General features: G+C 42.7%; 1 protein-coding gene and 1 pseudogene across 4 annotated transcripts in view; both read right to left on the reverse strand.

Moving 5' to 3' along the window:
* Positions 1-2,628: 2,628 nt before the first annotated feature.
* LOC148109701 (large ribosomal subunit protein eL22 pseudogene) lies at positions 2,629-11,310 on the reverse strand (annotated as a pseudogene).
* Positions 11,311-11,453: 143 nt separating this feature from the next.
* Positions 11,454-20,549, reverse strand: part of GALM (galactose mutarotase) — a 46,883-nt gene continuing 37,787 nt past the window's right edge. For 3 of the 4 annotated variants that reach the window (XM_045809045.2, XM_087863723.1, XM_087863722.1), the window contains 3 exons: positions 14,038-14,179; positions 12,388-12,562; positions 11,454-11,672 (listed from right to left, as the gene is read on the reverse strand). In XM_045809045.2, coding sequence (XP_045665001.1) covers positions 11,595-11,672; positions 12,388-12,562; positions 14,038-14,179 — 395 coding nt within the window. In that variant the 3' untranslated portion in view covers positions 11,454-11,594. The remainder of the gene's footprint in view (positions 11,673-12,387; positions 12,563-14,037; positions 14,180-20,549) is intronic. The other variant, XM_087863724.1, reaches the window with a different exon arrangement.

Raw genomic sequence — 20,549 nt, forward strand, 5'->3', positions numbered from 1 at the left:
GTTGGTGTTGGGTAAAGGGTGTCTAAGGGAGGCCTCTGATGGTGACATTTGCGCAAGTGAGGGATTATATGTCAACTCTGGGCAGAGGGCGCAGTAAGCATGAAGGCCCTGAAGAGGTTTGGGAGAGGGCTGTAGGATATAGATCATACGGGACCTTGTATACATTGGAGAAGACTTGCTTTGTTTCCACTGAGCATTTTTGAGCAAAGAGTAACAGGAATTGAATCAGTTACCTATTACCTGATATGAGGGTTGTTTCTAATTACTGCAACAATACTGTGGTGAATTACCTTGTACAATACGTTGCACATGTGACCCTGCATATCTTGGATAATCCCTAGAAGTTGAATTGCTGGGTCAAAGGATATGTGCATTTATATTTTTGCTAGGTATTGTTCATTTGCTCTGGCGACTAGGTATATGAGTGTCTGTTTCTCTGTACTGTTGCCTACGTGATGGGCTATCATTTGTTAAGCTTACCAATCTTGTGTTGGAAAATGGTGTCTCAGCATAGTTTTTGGTTTTTGTTTTAGTTGTGGCAGAATGCATATTTTCCCCCTATTCTGCAAAGTTTCCACATACTCAGACGTCTGGTTTATGTTAACCCTTGCTCTCAACACCATAAACTTCTTTAGTCAGATTTCTGTTCACACTGTAATTACCTATTTACTTCTCTGCAGGTACGCTGCCGAAAGTCTAATGGCTACAGCAAGTACCAGGCCTTATTCCGTTTCCTCATTGTCTAGTACTTAAATATTTGATGAAGGAAAAGTTAGTTGATGAATGAATGAATGAATGAATGAATGAATGAATGAATTCTAATCTGTTAAACCAAGCATATAAAATTAGAACCTCCTCTCTTGTCTGAGACCTTTATAATCACCATTTCAGTTAAAAGTTCACATTGCCTTTTAGTGACCTCTAAGACTGCCTCTGACTCCCGTCTGAATCCGCCGGCAAAGGATCTGGCTCCATAGGCCGCTGTTCACCATGTCCGGCTCTGCTCTGCAACTCTCCTGCAAGGGTTTTTTTCTCATTTTGGTTAAACTCCAAGAGTTCTGCTCAGAAAGGGTGAGGAAAATTTCTGTGCAGAAAGTTCTCTGCAGGAAGGGTAGAGACTTACCTACCATTCCAAGAGCTGATGAGCCCAGATGAGTCTGCCTCTCCCATGGAAGAAACAAAATCATTGGACCGACAGCAGCCATATCATATGGCTCTCAGCTGCCTAAGGTTATATCCTGCAGTCCTGTCCAGTTCCACAGACTCCCTGGGTGCTTCTCGGGAACCGAAGCTGGCAGGTGGCTAAACGGGATCCTATAGGAAGAGCCTGTTAGCTTTTATTTTGGTTTGTAGCATACCTTCAAGAAATCTAGTTTCTAGAAAATGAGTCTGTTCAATGCCAAGAATAAAAAATCTGGCTGTAAAGAAAATATATATGGCAGAGGTAAAGGTAGATGGGCTAGTTTATCTCGGTCATTGTCAAAACGACCATCACCAGAGTTCCTGGGCTCCCATAATAAGAACATACTGCTTTCTTTAACTAAGGCTGGCTGTACTATGCTTTAATGTTCATATTCTTTAAGAGTGCAGGCTATTTATTTAGACCAGGATTTAGGAAATTATGGCACACAGGCCACATCTGGCCCACTGCTGTTTTCATACAGCTAATGAGCTAAGATGGTTTCTACATTTTTATGTGGCTGAAAAACGTATAATAATAATGACATGAAAATTATGTGAAATTCAAATTGCAGCATCCATAATGTTTTATTGGGACACAGCCAAGGCTCATTTGTTTACCTATCATCTCTTGACTTTTTGTGTTATAGTGGCAGAGTTGTGTAATTTTGACAGATTGTAAGTCACAAAACCATTTACAGAAAATGTTTGCCACCCCTGGTTTAGACATTTATCTTCAACTGTTTACAATCTTCAAGATAATTATTTCTGAAGATCCTAGGTGCCATTACTAGTAGGGTTGCAACAGCCTTACCAAGACATACTTTTGGTCTGGGGAGATTGTTTCTTTGTGACTCATTCTTGAGAAAGTGCTTCATGAAGCTAGGGGGCAAATTCTAGCTAAACATTTATGTACTTACAGTATTAGTGAAAGCTTTTACTCTAGGACGATGGATCTCATCCCTAGTTACATATTAGGATCAGCCAGAAGCCTTAGAAACATTCTAGTGAAGTCAAAATTGCTGAGGGTGATGCCTGAGCATTAATATTCTAAAAATCTTCCTGGTGATTCTAATATATAACCAGAATAGGAAACTATTGCTATTGGGGCTAGTGATAGCCCACTCCAAGTTCACTAGTTACGGGACAGATTGGCCTGACTTAACTGCTATTATAATAGTTTGCAATACTCGTGATTCAAAGGAAGGTTCTAATATGTATCCTTTATGTTTCTCTGAGCAAATGACCTTATGCTGGAATGAGACCTTTTTATGAAAATGGTAGAAACTACATTTTAGTTTATATAAATACCAGCAGAGGTCACTGTGCTCAGAGAAATATTCATCTAAAAGAAAGCTAATGTTCTGTTCAGGAAATTTGAAGCAGTGTTTACTAGAACTATTGGTTTTACCCAACACTAAGACAACTCCAGGCATGGCCTCTGGTCACAATTGTGGCTCTTCTAACTACATGCATACATTTATAATTGTCGTATCTTCTTGATGTGACGATGCTTTTATTATAAAATATCTTTGTCTCTACAAATATTTGTTTTATTATTTTTTTGAATATTTCATATCTTAAAGTCTATTTTGTCTGATAGTAATATAACCACTCCAGCTCTTTTTTTTTTTTTTAAGATTCTATTTATTTGACACAGCACAAGCAGAGGGAGAGGGAGAAGCAGACTCCCCGGTGAGCGGGGAGCCTGATGCGGGGCTTGATCCCAGGACACCAGGACCATGACCTGAGCTGAAGGCAGATGCCCAACCAACCGAGCCACGCAGGTGCCCCCCATCCCCAGCTCTCTACTGATGACTGTTTCATATGGCATATCTTTTCCATCCACTTACTTTCAGCCTATTGGTGCATATAGTTAGTTGCTATATCTTGCTTTTTAAATTCAGTCTGACAAAACTCTGCCTTTTGGGGTATTTAAGCCATCTGCAGTTAGTACAATTATTGATATGATTGGATTTACAATTGCCATTTTTTTTGTATTTCCCATTTTGTTTTCTGTATGTTTTCTGTCTTTTTCCTCTCTTCCTCTTGTAACCGCCTTCTTTTGTATTGAATGTGTTTTTAGTGTATCATTTTAATTTCTCTTGATTTTATTTTTTACTATATTCGTGAGTTATTTCCTTAGTTGTTACATCTTCATTTATCACAATCTACTTCAGATTAATATTCTGGTAAAATACAGAAATTTTTTTTTTTAATGATTTTTTATTATGTTAGTCACTATACAGTACATCCCCAGTTTCCGATGTAAGGCTCAATGATTCATTAGTTGTGTATAACACCCAGTGCACCATGCAATACGTGCCCTCCTTACTACCCATCACAAAAATACAGAAATTTTGTTCCAATGTATTTCCTTTTCCTGGATTTCCCTCCCGTGTGCTGTATGTATTATAAACTCTGATATAGTGTCATAATTTTTGCTTTATACAGTCTTATGTCTTTTAAAGAAGAGATAAGAAAATACACAGACCCTTTTTGTTAACCATATATATATATATTTACCATATCTGATATTCTTCATTCTTTCCAAGGATTTATGTTGCCATCTTAATTTCCTTTTAGCATGAAGGACTTCCTCTAGTATTTCTGGTAAGGCACGTCTGCTAGCAATGAATTCTCTCATGCTTTATCTGGGAATGTTTTCATTTCATCTTTTTTTTTAAGATTTTATTTATTTATGTGACAGAGAGACAGCCAGTGAGAGAGGGAACACAGCAGGGGGAGTGGGAGAGGAAGAAGCAGGCTCACAGCGGAGGAGCCCGATGCGGGGCTCAATCCTGGTAGGCCGGGATCACGCCCTGAGCCGAAGGCAGACGCTTTAACGACTGCGCCACCCAGGCGCCCCCATCTTTGTTTTTGAATGGTAGTTTTGGGTTAAGCACTTTGACTATGTCATTCTGCTGTCTCCTGGACTCAGCTGTTTCAGATGAGAAGTCAGATGTAATGGTATTGGTGGTCCCCCGTAGTAATGAGTCATTTTTCTCTTGCTTTCAATTTTTCTCTTTGTTTTTTGGCATTCAACAGTTTATGTATCTAGGTGGGGATCTTTTTGTATTTATCCTCTCGGAGTGTTAATAGAGCTTCTTGGTTGTATCGATTAATGGTTTTTTGTCAAATTTGAGGGTTTTTGTCATTTTTTGAAATATTTTTCAGACTGTTTCCTTTTTTGGTTTTTTTTGTTTTGTGTTTTGGTTCTCAAGTTTTATTCAAGAACTCATACAGAATATTCCAGATAAATGAGTTTTAATCCTCCCCTTCCTCATCCTGGTAAATCTGGAAGTAATGCAATTTGTAACTCTCTCTGCTGTTAGCAACTGTGTGTAACCAATCACATAGATTATTATTCTTCACATATTCTTGGTGAGATATTTCAAATAGCTTTTGGAAAAAGGCACCTCAGAAGTTATAGTAATCTTGCTCCTCCTTTCAGTGGTTACAACCCTTCCACTGAGATTCCCAGCTTTTCCATTCACTTTGATTCTCTCTTGAAGAAACTGCTCAAAATTGGTAGCATCCATGATTCCATCCTCTACAGAGGGGGTGCAGTCAAGGGTTCTTTTTTTTGCCCCCTCTCCATAAGCTTTTTCACAGGTGCCATGGCGGCAGTGGAGGCAGAAAGCGTCCTCTCCTTTTTGGACTCTCACACATATGTGTTGATGTGCTTCATGTCCTGCAGGTCTCCGAGGTTCTGTTTTCCTTTTTTTTTTTTCTAAGATTTTATTTACTTATTTGAGAGAGAGTGCTGCACAAGCAGGGGGAGCGGCAGGCAGAGGGAGAGGGAGAAGCTCCCTGCTCAGCAGGGAGCCCAATGCGGGACTCGATTCCAGGACCCTGAGAATCATGACCTGAGCCAAAGGCAGTTGCTTAACCGACTGAGCCACCCAGGGGTCCCAGTTCTGTTTTCTTCAATTTCTTTTCTGTTTTTCAGATTCATAATTTCTATTGATTTATCTTCAAGTTCACTTATTTTTTCTCCTGTCCTCTCAGATCTGTTTCTTAGCTTCTCTAGTGAACTTTTCATTTATTATTGTAAATTTCAACCCTACAATTTTCACTTGGTTGTTTTTTATAATCTGTCTCTATTCAACTTTTTGGTTATTTTAGAAAAACATTCTTGTGTTTATTTTTAAGCTTAGTTTTCTAGGGGGTTGCCCTGTGTCTGTGTAGCTAAGTGGTTAGCCAATCTCTAGACAGAGGTTGTGCTCAGACACCCCAACCAGTCAGATTTCTGCCCTCTGCCCTCTATCTGTTTTAGTTGGGGAGTGAATTCAGTGTTTGGGCTGTTTTCAGTTCTGCCCTGCCTTTTACTTTTTGCTGAACCCCTTTTAATTTCCTGTGCACATGCATGCAGCCTCAGAGTTGGCCAGGAGTGTACAGCTTGGACCCTGTCTGGTCTCTGCGATGCATGTGTGCAGGCTCCAATCATCCAGAAATCTGCATTTTCCAACCAGATTGCAGCATCAGGCTAGTAGAGCCATCAGCTGTCCCTGCTTGCATACCAATGAGATCATTACTTCTATTGATAAAGCTGTTGGGTATTGGTATCACCTACTGCTCCAAATTGAGTGAACACCCCCTTCAACCACAGCAACCTGCTGGTCCACATGTTCTGTTTTGCCCTCGCAGAACCTCCACAGTGACTGGGCTGGGGGAGGATGGGAGTGGGAGCGGCTTCAGGCAAGAATCCCACAGTCTCCCACTGTTCCTGTACAAAGTCCACAGCTCTCCAAACATAAACATCGCAGATTGCTGTATGCTTTTGGCCAGTTTTCCAGAGCAGCAAAGTTGTTTTGTCAATTTTTTTTTTTTCAGCGTTCTATAGTTGCTTTTTTGAGGAGAGAGGATTTGCTGACCTCCTTACTTGGGAAGTGCTACCCAAAGCATCTGAGGCTTGAATTATGATTTGAGTCATTGGAGGATAAGTTGAAACTTGATAAATGCCTCCATCGGAAAAGGATTGCACTCCTGCCAAAACTGTCTAAATAGCCCACTGCAAACTGGTGATCCAGTTGTTTAAAATGGTTATGACTGATAACGGGAACTGGCTGGGAACAGAAGGTATGTGCTGTGTTTCCCTTCTGTCTTCTGCTGGTAGTTCTGTATTTTTTCACGTTCTACTTTTTACAAACTGTATTCATCGGCATTAACTTCCTTTGGTCCTTTGAGATTGGACGGTCATAGGTTACCTAACAGGTCGCAACGGTTCAACGTCCACAGTATGCCATCTTAGTTTAGTCTTTCCAGCAACGTTTGAGCAGTTGTTTAGTATTACATCTTACCTTGTTAGGCAAAACATTTGGGAATTGGAAAAATGAAGATCCCACAGCTAATGATAAGAATTTATATTCTAAGAATTTGAAACAGGAATCCATAGATCACTGAACTAAAGTCAGTGATAGGCTCACCTGTGAAGGGTCAGAACTCAGAATAATAGCACTAGTCTGGTTGTGGGTAGGTGGTGTATGGTAAAGAAGGCATGGACTCCTGGAAGCCTGGAGACTTATTTTTGTGGGAATGGGGTAGTTTGTGTTGCATTTAGTGGATATTTGCATTTTCAACAAGTCTTTAATCTGTGGTTGTGTGGTGTTTTTCATATCGAATACCATGTTTGTCTTCACCATCTCACATGAACTAAAATTGTCCTGTTATTAGCCTGTAAAGTTTTGTTTCTTGCTGACACCTTCAGTGAGTTCGTCATAAAATGCCACACTTAAGCTCACATGTCACACTCTCCATGTCTCATAAGTATATGGAAGGTCTTTTCTCAGGCAAATCAAAGTTCTTTTTTATGTGTGTATTTTATAAAAAGGGATAGATTGGTTGCTACCACAAAAGATCAATTTCTCTAAAATTACTCTCATCAGATTTGTTGCTCGACATAGCCTTTTTATTGTCTTTCATAACTGCAATTACCAGTATCTTCCTCCAACTGCCCTAAAGGCGCATGTCCTTACTGGGGCTAAGTAACTCTTTTTATTTGTTGTTTGTTTTTGTTTAAGATTTATTTATTTACTTATTTATTAGAGAGAGAGAGCACATTGGGGGAGGAGCAGGAAAGGGATAAGCAGACTCTGTGCTAAGCGAGAAGCCTGATGTGTGGGGCTCAGTCCCACGACGCTGAGGTCATGATCTGAGCTGAAATCAAGAGTCAGATGCCTAACTGGCTGAGGCACCCAGGCGCCCTATTTATTTTTAATTTTTTTATAATTTTTTAATGAGTGGAAGATGTTACTTTATTTTTTCTTTGTAATTATTTTATCTATTTTTAAAGATTTTTCTTATTTATTTGACAGAGAGAGAGGGAAAGAGTTTACAAGCAGGAGGAGCAGCAGAGGAAGAGACAGAAGCAGGCTGTCCGCTGAGCAGGAAGCCCGATGTGGGACTCGATCCCAGGACTCTGGGATCACGACCTGAGCCGAAAGCAGACATTTAATCGACTGAGCCACCCAGGCGCCCCTATTTTATTTATTTATTTATTTATTTATTTATTTATTTATTTATTTATTTATTTATTTATTTATTTATTTATATTCATTTAACAGAGAGAGACAGCCAGCGAGAGAGGGAACACAAGCAGGGGGAGTGGGAGAGGAAGAAGCAGGCTCCCAACGGAGGAGCCCGATGCAGGGCTTGATCCCAGGACTCTGGGATCACACCCTGAGCCGAAGGCAGACGCTTAATCACCGAGCCACCCAGGCGCCCCTCTGTTTTATTTATTTTTAAAGACAATTCTTTAGAGAACAGAGGAAAACAAAGTACAGTCGACCTTTGAACAACATTGGTTTGAACTGCACAGGTCCACATACATGTGGGTTTTTTACAGTCTGTAAATATATTTTCTCTTTTGATCCTCTTAATAACATTTTCTTTTCTCTAGCTTATTTTATTGTAAGAATACAGTAATACATGTAACATGCAAAATATGTTAATCAACTGTTTGTTATTGGTAAGGCTTTCGGTCAACAACAGGCTATTAGTAGTTAAGTTTTGGGGGAGTCAAAAGTTATACGTGGATTTTTGACTGCATGGGGGTTGATGCCCTGAACCTCTGTGTTCCTCAAGGGTCAAATGTACTTGGGTAATAAATGTAACCTCAAACCTAGAAGCCACTAAACTGGGAACTAATTTGTAGTTGTTATATTTCCTTGAGAATAAGAAAATATTCTTTTTCTTTCTTCTCTAGGGTTTCCTAAATGATTTCTGGCACCTAGAATATTACAACCCTGCACAGAAAATTAATTAAACTAGTAGCTAGGTTGCAATCCACTTAATATTTCATCTCTGAGGCCCCTTGATTAAAGTATATATTGGTAGCTTTAGAGTGAAGAAACCTGGCAGCCTTCCCCAGGTGAACAAAGTTAACCTCATCGGTGAGAGGCCACACCCGGAACTTGGCATTACCTGAAGTAAGAACGGCATTATTCCAGTGATACTCCTGCGAAAGATGTAGGACACCAATCTGATCAGGAAGAAACAGCACACAAATCCCAATGGAGGCACATTGTATAAAATAACTTTCCTGCAATCCTCAAAAATATGAAGGTCATAAAGGTCAAGTCAAGGGAGACTGGAGGAATTGTGCTGGATTGAAGGAAACTGAAGAAACTTAAGTACTATTTGTGCTCCTGGTTTGAACCCTTTTGCCAGGAGGGACATTGAGACAGGTGATAAAATCTGAATGGGATCTCTGAGTCAGGGGTGTATGGAAATTTTTGTACTGTTGTTGCAACTTTTCCGTAAGTTTGAAATATTTTTTTTTAATGTGTCTTCCCTCCCTCATTTTGCAGACTTGAATTTTTAATTGCAAAAGGAAGATGCTTGTCTTTGGCAATTCAAAGAATATCAATGAAATAAAAAGTGAAACTCCTTACTCCCCTCCAAATTCTATTTGCCAGAGAACACAATTATTAATAACTTAATTAGCCCTTCTAGACTTTACAAATATATGTAAATTTGTTTTATTTTACAAAAGGAGGATAGTGTGTAATTTGATCTCATCTCTTTTAATGGTCTTTTAATAATTTTCCATTATATGGATTATTTATCCATTCTGTATTGATGGGTGTTAGGTAGTTTTCAGTTTTTCATTATTGCCAATTAGATTGCAACGAACATCATTATCTGAATGTTGTCTTTAGATTTGTGTAAGTATTCCCATGGAAAAGATTTCTAAAAGTAGAATTGCTAGATCATGAGTTTTGCAAGTTTGCCAATATTGAATAGATTCTGCCAAATTTCCCTCCAAAAAAGTTGTATTAATCTACGTTTCTAGATGGTGATGGAGTAAAAATTCTCTACTTACCAATACGGTATGTTATGAATGTTAGATTTTGCCCTCTGAAAGGAAAAACCGGGGACTTCTTTTGGAGTGTAGTGCCACTAGAACATACATTGGGCTGCCTTTTTTTTTTTTTTTTTTTTTACATTGGGTTTCTTATTAAAGGGCTTATGTTCTAGATCTGCCACTTCCTGGACTGTTATTTTTTCCAGCTAGTGACCTCTTGGTTTTTTAAAATTTATTTGACAGAGAGAGCACAAGCAGGGGGAGCAATAGAGGGAGAGGGAGAAGCAGGCTCCCCGCCGAGCAGGGAGCCGGATGCAGAGCTGATCCCAGGCCCCTGGGATCATGACCCTAGCAGAAGGCAGACGCTTAACCAACTGAGCCACCCAGGTGCCCCGACCTCTTGTTTTTAATGGGGCTTTTGCTACCTCATTACAGGTTGTAAGGGTCAGATGAAATAATTTCTTCAGTCATACTTTTGGCAATCAAAATGAAGAGGAGCCATTTAAGGAGGAGAATCCTGGCAAGACGGTAACTGCCTTACAGGTGAGAAAAATGGAGGCCAAATGAAATTAGATTGTTTGCCCATGTAGTGAACGCCAGTAGCAAGTTAGTGCTCAGGGTTTGGTCTGTTGCGTGCAATTCTATGTCATCTTATTGTCACTATTAGTCTTGTCTTCCCCACAGAGACTGCTGTCCCTGAAGGAATACACTACATCTCAGACATTACTTCCTGAAATCCTGAAAAGACTCAGCAGAGAACTGTGGACACAATAGGTATCCAGAAAATCCATGATGAAATGAATTAAAAAATGAACACTATTTTTGGTTTATCGTTGCTAAGAAAGAGGGAGTGTGGGAAGCTCAGTAGGCTGCCAGTTAGGTGGCTTTCTCCTAGGAAGATGCTGGCTCTTCTACTGGAGAGCACCGTGGACCCCAGAACACATCACATACTGGGTCAATTTCCTAAAGGTCCGTGTCTGACAGATTTAAAAATGAGACTCCCAGAGACTGGGAGTCTTCCAAAGGTGCAGCTTTTGGTTTTATTTCAACTGGTTGCCAGTATACAAAAGTATAAGATACATTTCTTTAAAAACCTAAACCAACCACCAACCCAAACCCATAACTGGTAATTCAGTTGTTCAGGAAAGGGGGGAGCCCCGGCCTCATCTACATAACATGACATCTTGCTGCAGGTGCAACGTGCAGTGCTCAGGTGAGGCCCCGTCTCCACACTAACACAGCTCTGGTCTCCAGTGGTTTGCTTGCTTCCCAGGCCTTGGCTGGGCCAGGACTTTCTCAACCACAAAGACAGAGAATCAAATTTACAGATTCTTTCTGGATATTTTGACCTGGCCCTTTAAGTGACATCTTTAAGACAGCTAAACTCAAACTCAGACTCACGCTTATAAATGTGAATCTGGGAAGAAAGGCTGGCCCAGAGAGAGGAAGGTCAGACCCCACATTTGCCCATCAGTGACCCCGGGAATGCCCTGGCAGACTGAAATGGAAGCAAAGAAGGGGACCTGAATGTGCATGACCTGACATCCAGTCCTGGCTAAAATTGGTCCCAGCCATGTGCTTTTACGGGCATCATTTACCCTCCCTAAGCCCCACCTCCCTCCCTCAGTCATCTCCTGCCTTTCCGAGGCAGACAGGTCCATCTGCCAGCACGGTCCGTGAGCTAATAACGCCACTGAAAACTCCAAAGTGGTTTGAGACAGCAGAGGAGGAGGACAAAGGAAAGTAGGATCAAAGGAAGGAAGGGTAAAAAGTAGAGAAGAAAGCAGGGTGGAGAGATGGAGCCAACACAGTACAAGGGGTTGGGCACCACTTCCGGGCTAGGCTCAGGGCTTAGGTGATGACACTAGTGGGTGGATCCCCTTACCTACACCGAGGAGAGAGCTGCTCATTAGAACCGACCTGGAGCCAGTCACCGGGAAAGGAAATCAGTACTCAGACTCGTTACTATGAAGCTACCCTTTACATGGTTTTAATTCACAGGATCACTTTTAAAGCCTCTAAGTCTTCGTCTCCTCCCTGGGCAGGAGACAGGCTGCTGAAGGGGCTCCCAGCCTGGCCCTGGAAGAGGTCACGTCTTCACACTTCCTTAAGCCACAGAAAACTTGAACCAAGTGGTGTGGTCATACTCTTCCCCGGGCCTCAGCAGCACAGGGGGGAAGTGGGGCTGTGAAGGAAAAAACAGGACAGGTGACACTTGCCAGCCCGGCTGCACCCTTCACCATTCAGGCTGGCTGTGGACTGGTCTCTACAGCCGGCTGCGCCCCTATTGGTTTGCAGTGAGCTAGCCACGTCACTGAGCACGTCGTCACAGCAGGACTCTCCCAATGAGGGAGGCCGGGTATCATTTTACGTTCTGGTTTTACGAGCTGGTGCCTTGAGTGCTCCTCCAGGCCGCAGCTAGAGAAAGAAGCCACCAGTAAGCAAACAGGAAGAGAAGGTGGGATCATTTTAAAAGTGTGGTTGCAGGGGGTGCCTGGGCAGCTTAGTCAATTAGCTGTTTGACTCTCGATTTCGGCTCAGGTCATGATCCTGGGGTCGTGAGACCGAGCCCTGTGTGGGCTCCGTGCTGGGTGTGGAGCCGCTTAGGATTCTTTCTCCCTTCCCCTCGGCCCCTCCCCCAAAGGAAAGCGTGGTTGCAGAAGATGAGCCAGTATTGACAAGGAGCAACATTAAACTGAATAAAGGCTTCCGAGACACAACGGAGATTTAAAAAACACGTAAGTGCTATGTTAGTAACGTGGCTAAAGGTTTCCTTATCAGGACTGGGAGAAGAGAACCCCCATGGACTTTTGAATCACAAAGACCCGAGTGTCAGGACCTCTGTCATCCAGTGTGACCTTGCACACAACACCACTTGAGAAGCCGGGCTGGAGCTTTACCTGATTGACGGCATCAGGCCAGTTCTGGGTCTCGAGGCAGAAACCAGAGTGCTTGGGATAGACCGTTCCCTTCTTGCCCCTCAGTGTGCCATCCAGGAAGTTGCCTGTGTAAAACTGGACCCCCGGCTGGGTGCTGTACACTTCCAGGACCCGCCCGCTCCCAGCATGACGGACCCTGGGGGTAAAGCAGACCACATCAGCGCAGAAGCCAGCAGGGACAGGCAGAAGCTGGGAAGCAGCCTCTGAGACCGTCATCAGACCCCCCACAGAGCAGGGACAGGTACCCGGAGACAAAGATGGGAAGAGCACGGCAGGAGATTCTCGCAGGCTCCGGGGTGAGGCACGAGCAGGTGGGTCTGAGGATCCTCCAATGACGACTTCTCACTCTGACCTTGGCTGCTCTGGGGAAGGCTCACCCCAGCCGGACAGCCGTGTGTGTGTGTGTGTGTGTGTGTGTGTGTGTGTGTGTGTGTATAGCTAGGTTGAAGAGATGCAGTTTTCAGGGCCTGGAGGGGCTGAGACTCTCTCATAAAGAGTGGGAGCTCTCTGCCTGGCCTGGCAAAGCCACCAGCTATGTCTTTTGAAAGAGAAGAGATGCTTTTCTAAATTAAACCATCCCCCTTCCCTGGGGCTCCAGCAGGCTGCACTTTTTAGTCAGATCCCCCCTGAGAACAGATGCACTCTCAGTTTTTGCTACATTTACTGTTTCCGTTTTTTAAAACAAAAAAAACCAAAAAACCAGTTCTCTGCAGAGCTGAGAGTACCTAGCCGGTCCCATACTTGGTGTTGAAGGGATACGGATAGAGCCTCAGGCTTACCCTCTTGCTGAGGTCAAACATCCCAACAACGTAGCGTCAGTCAAGAGGTTCAGGGAGGGATGTCTGGGAAGAGGAGGGCCAGGATTTGAGTAGTGGAGAGTCTCCTCGAGGTGGGGAGAGTAGAGAGAGAAATGTGAGCAGTAGGCTAGAGAACAGCAGACTCCAGCAGGAAGAACACAGGGACTGGGGCTCTGAGGGAGAGAAGGCATTCGAAGTTTCTACTGGAGTCTGAATCATTTTCTCTGCTGTATTTCAAATCCACTTATTCTACAGGCATTCTTTGCTGGTGCCAAGCACGGTATTCGGTACTAGGGCAGAGGTGGGGATTCTCAGAGACGAGATGGCGTAAGGAGCTCAGAATTCAGTGCGGAAGAGGGAGAGTGCACGCACAGGCCTATGAGACAAGGCCGCTGGTGGTGGGTGCTCAGGAGAAGTGCGGCCTCTGACTTTCCATGGAAGTGGACAGGGCACGAATCACAAATGAACAGAGTACAAGGGGCTCCAGAAGTTCAAGGAAAGCAGAGGTGACTTCAATCAGGAGGAATTAGGGCTTCTAAAAAAGGGGGCCTTAAAGAACAGGCACAGATGGGGAGCGAGGGAGCAGAGAGAGACAGGGTGCCAGGTGGGAGCACAGGGCTCGTGGCCCAGTGGGGGGAGGGGAGAGAAGTTCCGAGGAGCTGCTCTGTGGAACAGGAGCTCTGAAAAGACGGGGGATGTGGTATTTGGTCCCTGCGGCATCGTAAATGCTACTGATAGGGCCAGAGAAAAGGCTCCTCACAGAAGACGTGGAATCTCTTCTTCCCCACAGAGACAGGAAGTGGAAAGGACCTACCGTGCACAAAAGCGTTTCTCTTTAGATCCCTTCAGACAGAAATTGTGGTCAAAGCCATTGATATGGAACTCCTGCAGGTGTTTTCCAAGCTCGACTGGCTTCCTCAGGTCAAAGGCAGTTTCTCGCACTGGAGCAACTTCTCCTGGTGGGAAGAGGGAGATAAAAAGGCAGCGGGCTGAGGTACTCTGGCCAGGCTTTCTTGAAAGAGGAGAGGGACTCTATTTCAGAGCCTTACTCCGTGATCCAGTTTAGTTTCTGTCTTTATTTAAAAATTTTTAAAAATGTGAGCATAGTTAACACACAATATTGCATTAGTCTCAGGTGTGCAACGTAGTGATTCAGCTTCTCTCTACATGATGCTGTGCTCGCCCTGAGGGCAGCCGTCTGCCACCAGCCGGCACTATCACAATACCCCAATACCCCCGACTACATTCCTTACGCTGGGCCTTTTATTCCTGTGACTTACTGCATACCTGCAAGCCCAGTTTAGTTTCTTTAAAAGCCGCCTTTGTCCTAGAATAGTATCACATATTTGAAGGTGAATATAAATGCCAGTCAGATAACATACTCTTTGGGGGTTAGAACAACTCTTGGCTTTCATGTGGTCAGATGAAGATGTTGTAGGAACTTGGTTTCTCTGCTATTTTTAGAAGAGAGAGAGGTAGCATGCAAAGTGGGTCTGAAGCCTTAGGAGGCTAAGAAAAATCAGGAACTTGTCCCTTACCACTAAAAGATTTAAACAAGTAAAAGGAGAACCAGCTTTAGCTGTTCAAAACATTTAGTTCTGCTTCTGTGTGCTCTTAAATACTAGGAGGAAATACAAATCTCCTATCTTTGGGCAAAAGAGGGCATCCTTTTCTTAAACTCGGAGGTACTCTTCAGAAACATGGTCTTCCTGGTATGTGAGGACTGGAGTCTGTGAATTCACACAGAGCTGTGAGGACGCCTGGGGTCCAAAGCACCCAAGGGGGACACGGAGGCCTGGCCAATACCATCCTAGCATCCAGTGTCCACTGTTCAACCAAGGGAGTTAGAGAAGCACACAGAACAATCCTTCTCTTACCAGAGTCAGCTTTAGGAAAAATTAAGTAACATTCTTTTTGAAAACATCCTTTAGAACCATCTATTTCCTTTGCCTTGGTTCTGCTTGTAAGAAAAAGGATTTTTGAATGGGTAATATTTGCTCATGTAATCTATTTATTTATTTATTTTAAAAAGATTTTATTTATTTGAGAGAGAGCACAAGAGGGGCAAGGGTCAGAGGGAGAGGCAGACTCCCCGCTGAGCAGGGAGCCCGATTGAGGGCTCGATCCTGGGACCCTGGGATCACGACCTGAGCCAAAGGCAGACGCTCAACTGACTGGGCCACCCAGGCGCCCACATGTAACCAATTTAAAAGGTAACAAATGTAAAAGGTACAAAATAGTATATAATTAAAACAGTCTCTCTCATCTTTTTTCCCTACAGATCCAATTTCCTTCAACAGAAGCAACCGCTGCTGCTTCTTCCTCACGCTTCCTTCCAGAAACGAGGATATCCAAACGTGTAAGTGCAGACCCACCACGTACACACACACACACATAGAGCCTGTTTCCACCTTGATCTTTTTATTCAATTTGTCTTGGAGCTTGTTGCTAAATTTACTCCTATGTATTTGATTGGACAGATATGCACTCATATTTCTATTTTTTCTCTAATAATCTGTCAACTTAAAATTTTTTTCTGGCATCGTAATTGCAAATTTATATTTTTCTGGAAACATATGCATTCCATCTATATTACTCTCATTTATGTGTAGAGTCGAGGAAGACAGTAACCGATGATCCTTTCGATTTCATCTGTCTGTGGTTATTGGCCTGTGCTCATTTCTAAATTTGTGCACTGAATAGGTTAGCTGATGCTTTATCTACTTTATCCCCTCCAGTGAAGTAGCCCTTGGGTTTATTTTGTTATTTTTCAAATATCTTGCATTAGATGCCTAATTATTTTCACTTTTGGGGATTAATAGGTGTATTTAGTGCTACAATGTTCTGAGCGATAGGCTTTATATCATATATAGGAATTTCCGTTATATGTAATTATAACATCATATTTCCATTTATTATATATTCCAACATGTATTATGTATATATTTCTATTATATATAATTACGACATATTATTTACTTATTTACACATAACTAGGTGTTTCTAGTTTTGGGGTTTGAATTCCCTTTTGATCCAAGAATTATTAAGAGTTAAAACATTTCTAGGTCAGTATTGGCTGTATTACTCCTATTTTGTGAAACGACCTTGAGGTTTTCTTTATGGTCTCAGATATGGTGAACTCTCATTTTAAATTGCATCCTTTATCATTACAAGGTGCTTCCTTTATGTAATTTAATGCTTCCTGTCCTGAAATCAGCCTTTACTGATATTAAGATTGAGACTCCTGCCACTTTGGCTTTCATTTGCTTGGTTTGCTTTGAAATCTCATATTTTTAACCCATCTGTATGACTTGGTTGTACACAGCATTCTGATGGATTTTGCTTTGTGATTCAGTCTGAGAGACTTTAATAGAGGCATTTTATGGCATGACAATGACATATGTATGTTCTAAGTATTCTTAGTTCTGTCATTACATTTTGTGGTGTGCTTTCTGTGTTTATGAATTTTTGTTATTGCTTAATTTTAAAAGCTTTTACTATATGGTCTATGTATGTGTGTCTTATCACTTCAAAAGTTTATAATTCTGTCTTAGTGGTTACATCTATATATAAGTAACTTCAATATAATATACTTAATCCTCTGTTTCTTAGAATCTGCTAAGCTTTTCCTTTCTCACCCTTTCTCCCTTCTCTTCGCTACCTGACTTGGGGTTTCTGATGCTTTCAACTGTTAAGAATCCTAATAAAGGCACTTTTGTTTCCCAGTAGATGGTGCTAGAGACACAATATAAAGGGCTTGCTTCATAAACATCCACCTCTGAGTTCAGAGTCAGCCCTCTAAACCCTGATTAGTTCTGGGAGAATGAATAGTTGAAGTTTTTGGGTCCCTCAGGCCAAAGGCCAAATCCTGGATGGTAATGACCCGCCTGGGTGCTACTGTCTTGTGAAGTCTGGGTGACCACACTGATTTTTAAAAAGGTAAAATGTTTCCTTATGAAACAATTAGTCTGGGAAAAAGCAGTAGCTGTTTTCATGGGCTCAAGAAGATTTTAGTCTTACCAACCCACATTCTTTTTTTTTTTTTTTTTAAGATTTTATTTATTTGGTAGAGAGAGAGACAGGGAGAGAGGGAACACAAGCAAGGGGAGTGGGAGAGGAAGAAGGAGGCTTCCCACTGAGCAGGGAGCACAATGTGGGGCTCGATCCCAGGACCCTGGGATCATGACCTGAGCTGAAGGCAGATGCTTAGCGACTGAGCCACCCAGGTGCCACTTACCAACCCATATTCTGAGTATTAATTTATGTTATGCTTTCTTCCCTAACTTTATATGGTACTCACAATACTTAGTTCCTTAAAGTCATGCTTGACTCAAAATTTAACCTTTATGACAGTCCCAATGTAATTCTGCACAAGTCAGTCAAGATTATTTATTTCTCTTGACTTGAAGGTAAGAAGAAAGTCATGGCATTTTCATGAACGAGGGAGCCAGAGTATATTTCAGGTCTGTTTATCTGATACTGAGCAATCTACAAATCAATGTATACGTTAACTTTTCTCTTTGTCAAATGAAGCTATTATTTGCTGCCTTATACATTACATGGAAATATCTGATAAATGGTTTCAGGAGGGTGGCATAAATAAACAGGCCAAATTTCAGGATAACATATGTACCACAAAGGAGAGCCTAGAGGGGGTAAGACTTCAGAATGGCAGAGAAGCCCTGACTTAAAAATGAGAAATTTGGGATAATTCCAAAATGAGATTTTTGCCAAATAAAAAAAGAGAGAGGGTTCCAATCTCCGTTTTTCAGCCTCAGGCTGACACATGTTCTTAATCAGGGGGCATATGGAGAATTTGGAATTTGTCCCCCAGATTCACTGGGTCTTTGGCCTGTCTCGTAACTGGAATGTCCTCTCCGTGCCTGCCTCCACCACACCCTGGCGAAGTTGTTGGAGAAGACTTACTCTGCAATGCCGCTTCCTCTGTGAAGGACTGGAGCCTCCACAGCTAGAACTGCTCTCCTTTTCTTCTTTGTTCCTATCATACTTGGAACATACTTTCTTCAAGACATTCATCACATTAGGCATAATTATAGGATTATATCAAGCTCCTAGAGGGCAGCGGTTGTGTCCTTTTTATCTTTGTACTCTATGAGCATGAAGCAAGCCTTTACTTGATTGAAAAATTGATGAATGAATGAATGAAGTAGAGGCAGCAAAAACAGGGACCACTGTGAATGTTGTTACATCCTGTGCCAAAGTCAGAATGAAAGATCTAGAAAGGGCTTTAGGAATTACCTCATCCAGTCCCCTCACTTTGTGGATGATAAGACTGGGAGGTCCCCAGCTACAGGGACTTGCCCAAGGTGACACATCTCCATAATGCTAAAGTCTCCAGGCTCCTCACCCTGGAGTGGCTTGGTTACAACCCCTTCCACCCTCAACCCTCCAAGTGTTCTTGCTTTTTCAAAGAATTTGGAAAATCAATGTGCCGTTCTTCTAATTTTGGTCTATCTGCATATGTGACTTTGTGCTTTGGTGCTAAGAATAGAAGATGTCAAAATAGCTCTCTCAGCAACGCTGAGTGTACAGAAAATGAGGCGGAGATGGAAAGGGTGCCCCCAGAGAGGATGTCACATCACCAGACTTCGGTTTTGAAGCCACCAGAAAGCTAGGGTGTCGGCAAAGAGAAGCTGTTTTCTGAAGGGGCTTTCTTCATGCTCCGAAGTTTGGCTGGCCATGCACTGAGCTCTGAGCAGCAGTGCCATCCTGCCTGGCAGGTGGTGGGCTCTGACCCGGAGGTACGGGCTTACAGCTCGGGGGCAGGTGAGCAGCCCGGTCTGGCGTTTCTACGTCCCCATGGCAGGGAAAGCCTGACTGCTGGCCCCACTCAGATTCACCTGAGGTTCCTGTCATAAATTTAGAGTGACACCAGTCCCTGTGTGGGGGCAGCTGTGGAGGGTAGGTGGGTTGGGTTTGTTAGGAGAATACACAGAAGGGGGGTGAGGGAGTGGAGAGCACAGGCAAAGGGGTGAATCTAATGATGGACTTCTGATTCAAATAGGTGGGGAGCGAGCTCGTGAGCAGGCAAGGGGCAGTGAAAGGATGGTAGGATGAAGGGACTGTAGGTTTGTGTGGCATCAAAGAATTATTGGGGCTGAAACAGACATCTTAAAAAGGCATTATAGATGGCTACAGTAAGAGGTGATGACGAAGTCAAGGGTATGACCCAATGACCATGGGTTTGAGTAACTGAGAAGGTTGGGGGACAAGATCATTGGAAGGGAGGATGTCAAGAAGCTAAGAGGTAAGTATCATCCATGTGGATAATGCAATAATTAGGGACTATGACAAGAGTGGTGTTGGAATGACAGTGAGCCAGGAATGAGCTGATGTCTATAGACGACCTCAATAGATGTGTCACTCTGGCAACTACAGCTGCCCCATCCTTGCAAGATGATGTAGACCTATTAATTGGAAAGAGGACTCTAACATTCCAGATCTCTCACAAGGTGTTAAATCTTCCTTTTCCTATTTGCATTCCTGACAATTATAATTACCTGCCTTCTGGCAGCAAAGGAAAAACTCACTGCCTTCATGAAATCCATCTGCCTCCATTCATATCTCTTACCTCACTAAGGGGTTCTTATATGAATTCTATTATACAGACTTCGGCCTTTTCCCCATGACTGCTTGTGGCAGATTTTACTTTTCAAAGATGGCCACACCGGTATGTATCCCATTCCACAGGCTCTACTTACAATGTGATGTGGACACTCCTTGACTGATAGGTGGCATCTTTGTTCCCTACCGTAAACTGGGAAGGACCCTTATAACTACCTCGACCAATAGAATACGGCACAAATGATGCTATGTGATTTCTGAGGTCAAGTTATAAATACAGAGTGGTTTGGGCTGGGCCCCTGCTCTTCAGGATATTTGCCCTTGGAAGCCAGCCGCCATCTTGTAAGGAAGCTCAAGTCACATTGAAAGGCCATCTGCGGGGTGTTCTGGCTGATAGCCTCAGCTAGGCTCCTAGCCAGTAGCAAGCATGCGAGTAAATGAGCCCCAGACATCACATGCAGACACAAGCTATGCACTGTCTAAATTCCTGGCCACAGGAACAATGAAAATAATACTTGAAGTGTGGAGTAATTTATTATATAGCAATAGATAACTAGTATATTGCCTTCGGATGTTTTCACCTCTTGGTGAAAATTTGACTAGTCTCGACAGGAGGTTAGTGCACTCTGACCCTCCCTTTATTACATAGTCAGAAGTATCTTGAAGTGGTTCTACCTTAAGAATGCGAAATTACTTTTGGGTGGGGAAAAAAACAAATACCAAGTAGTTAGTTCAGGCATT

This window comes from Ursus americanus, chromosome 7 (genome assembly GCF_024610735.1).
Source record: "Ursus americanus isolate L20-20 chromosome 7, mUrsAme1.1.p, whole genome shotgun sequence".
Taxonomy (NCBI): Eukaryota; Metazoa; Chordata; class Mammalia; order Carnivora; family Ursidae; genus Ursus; species Ursus americanus.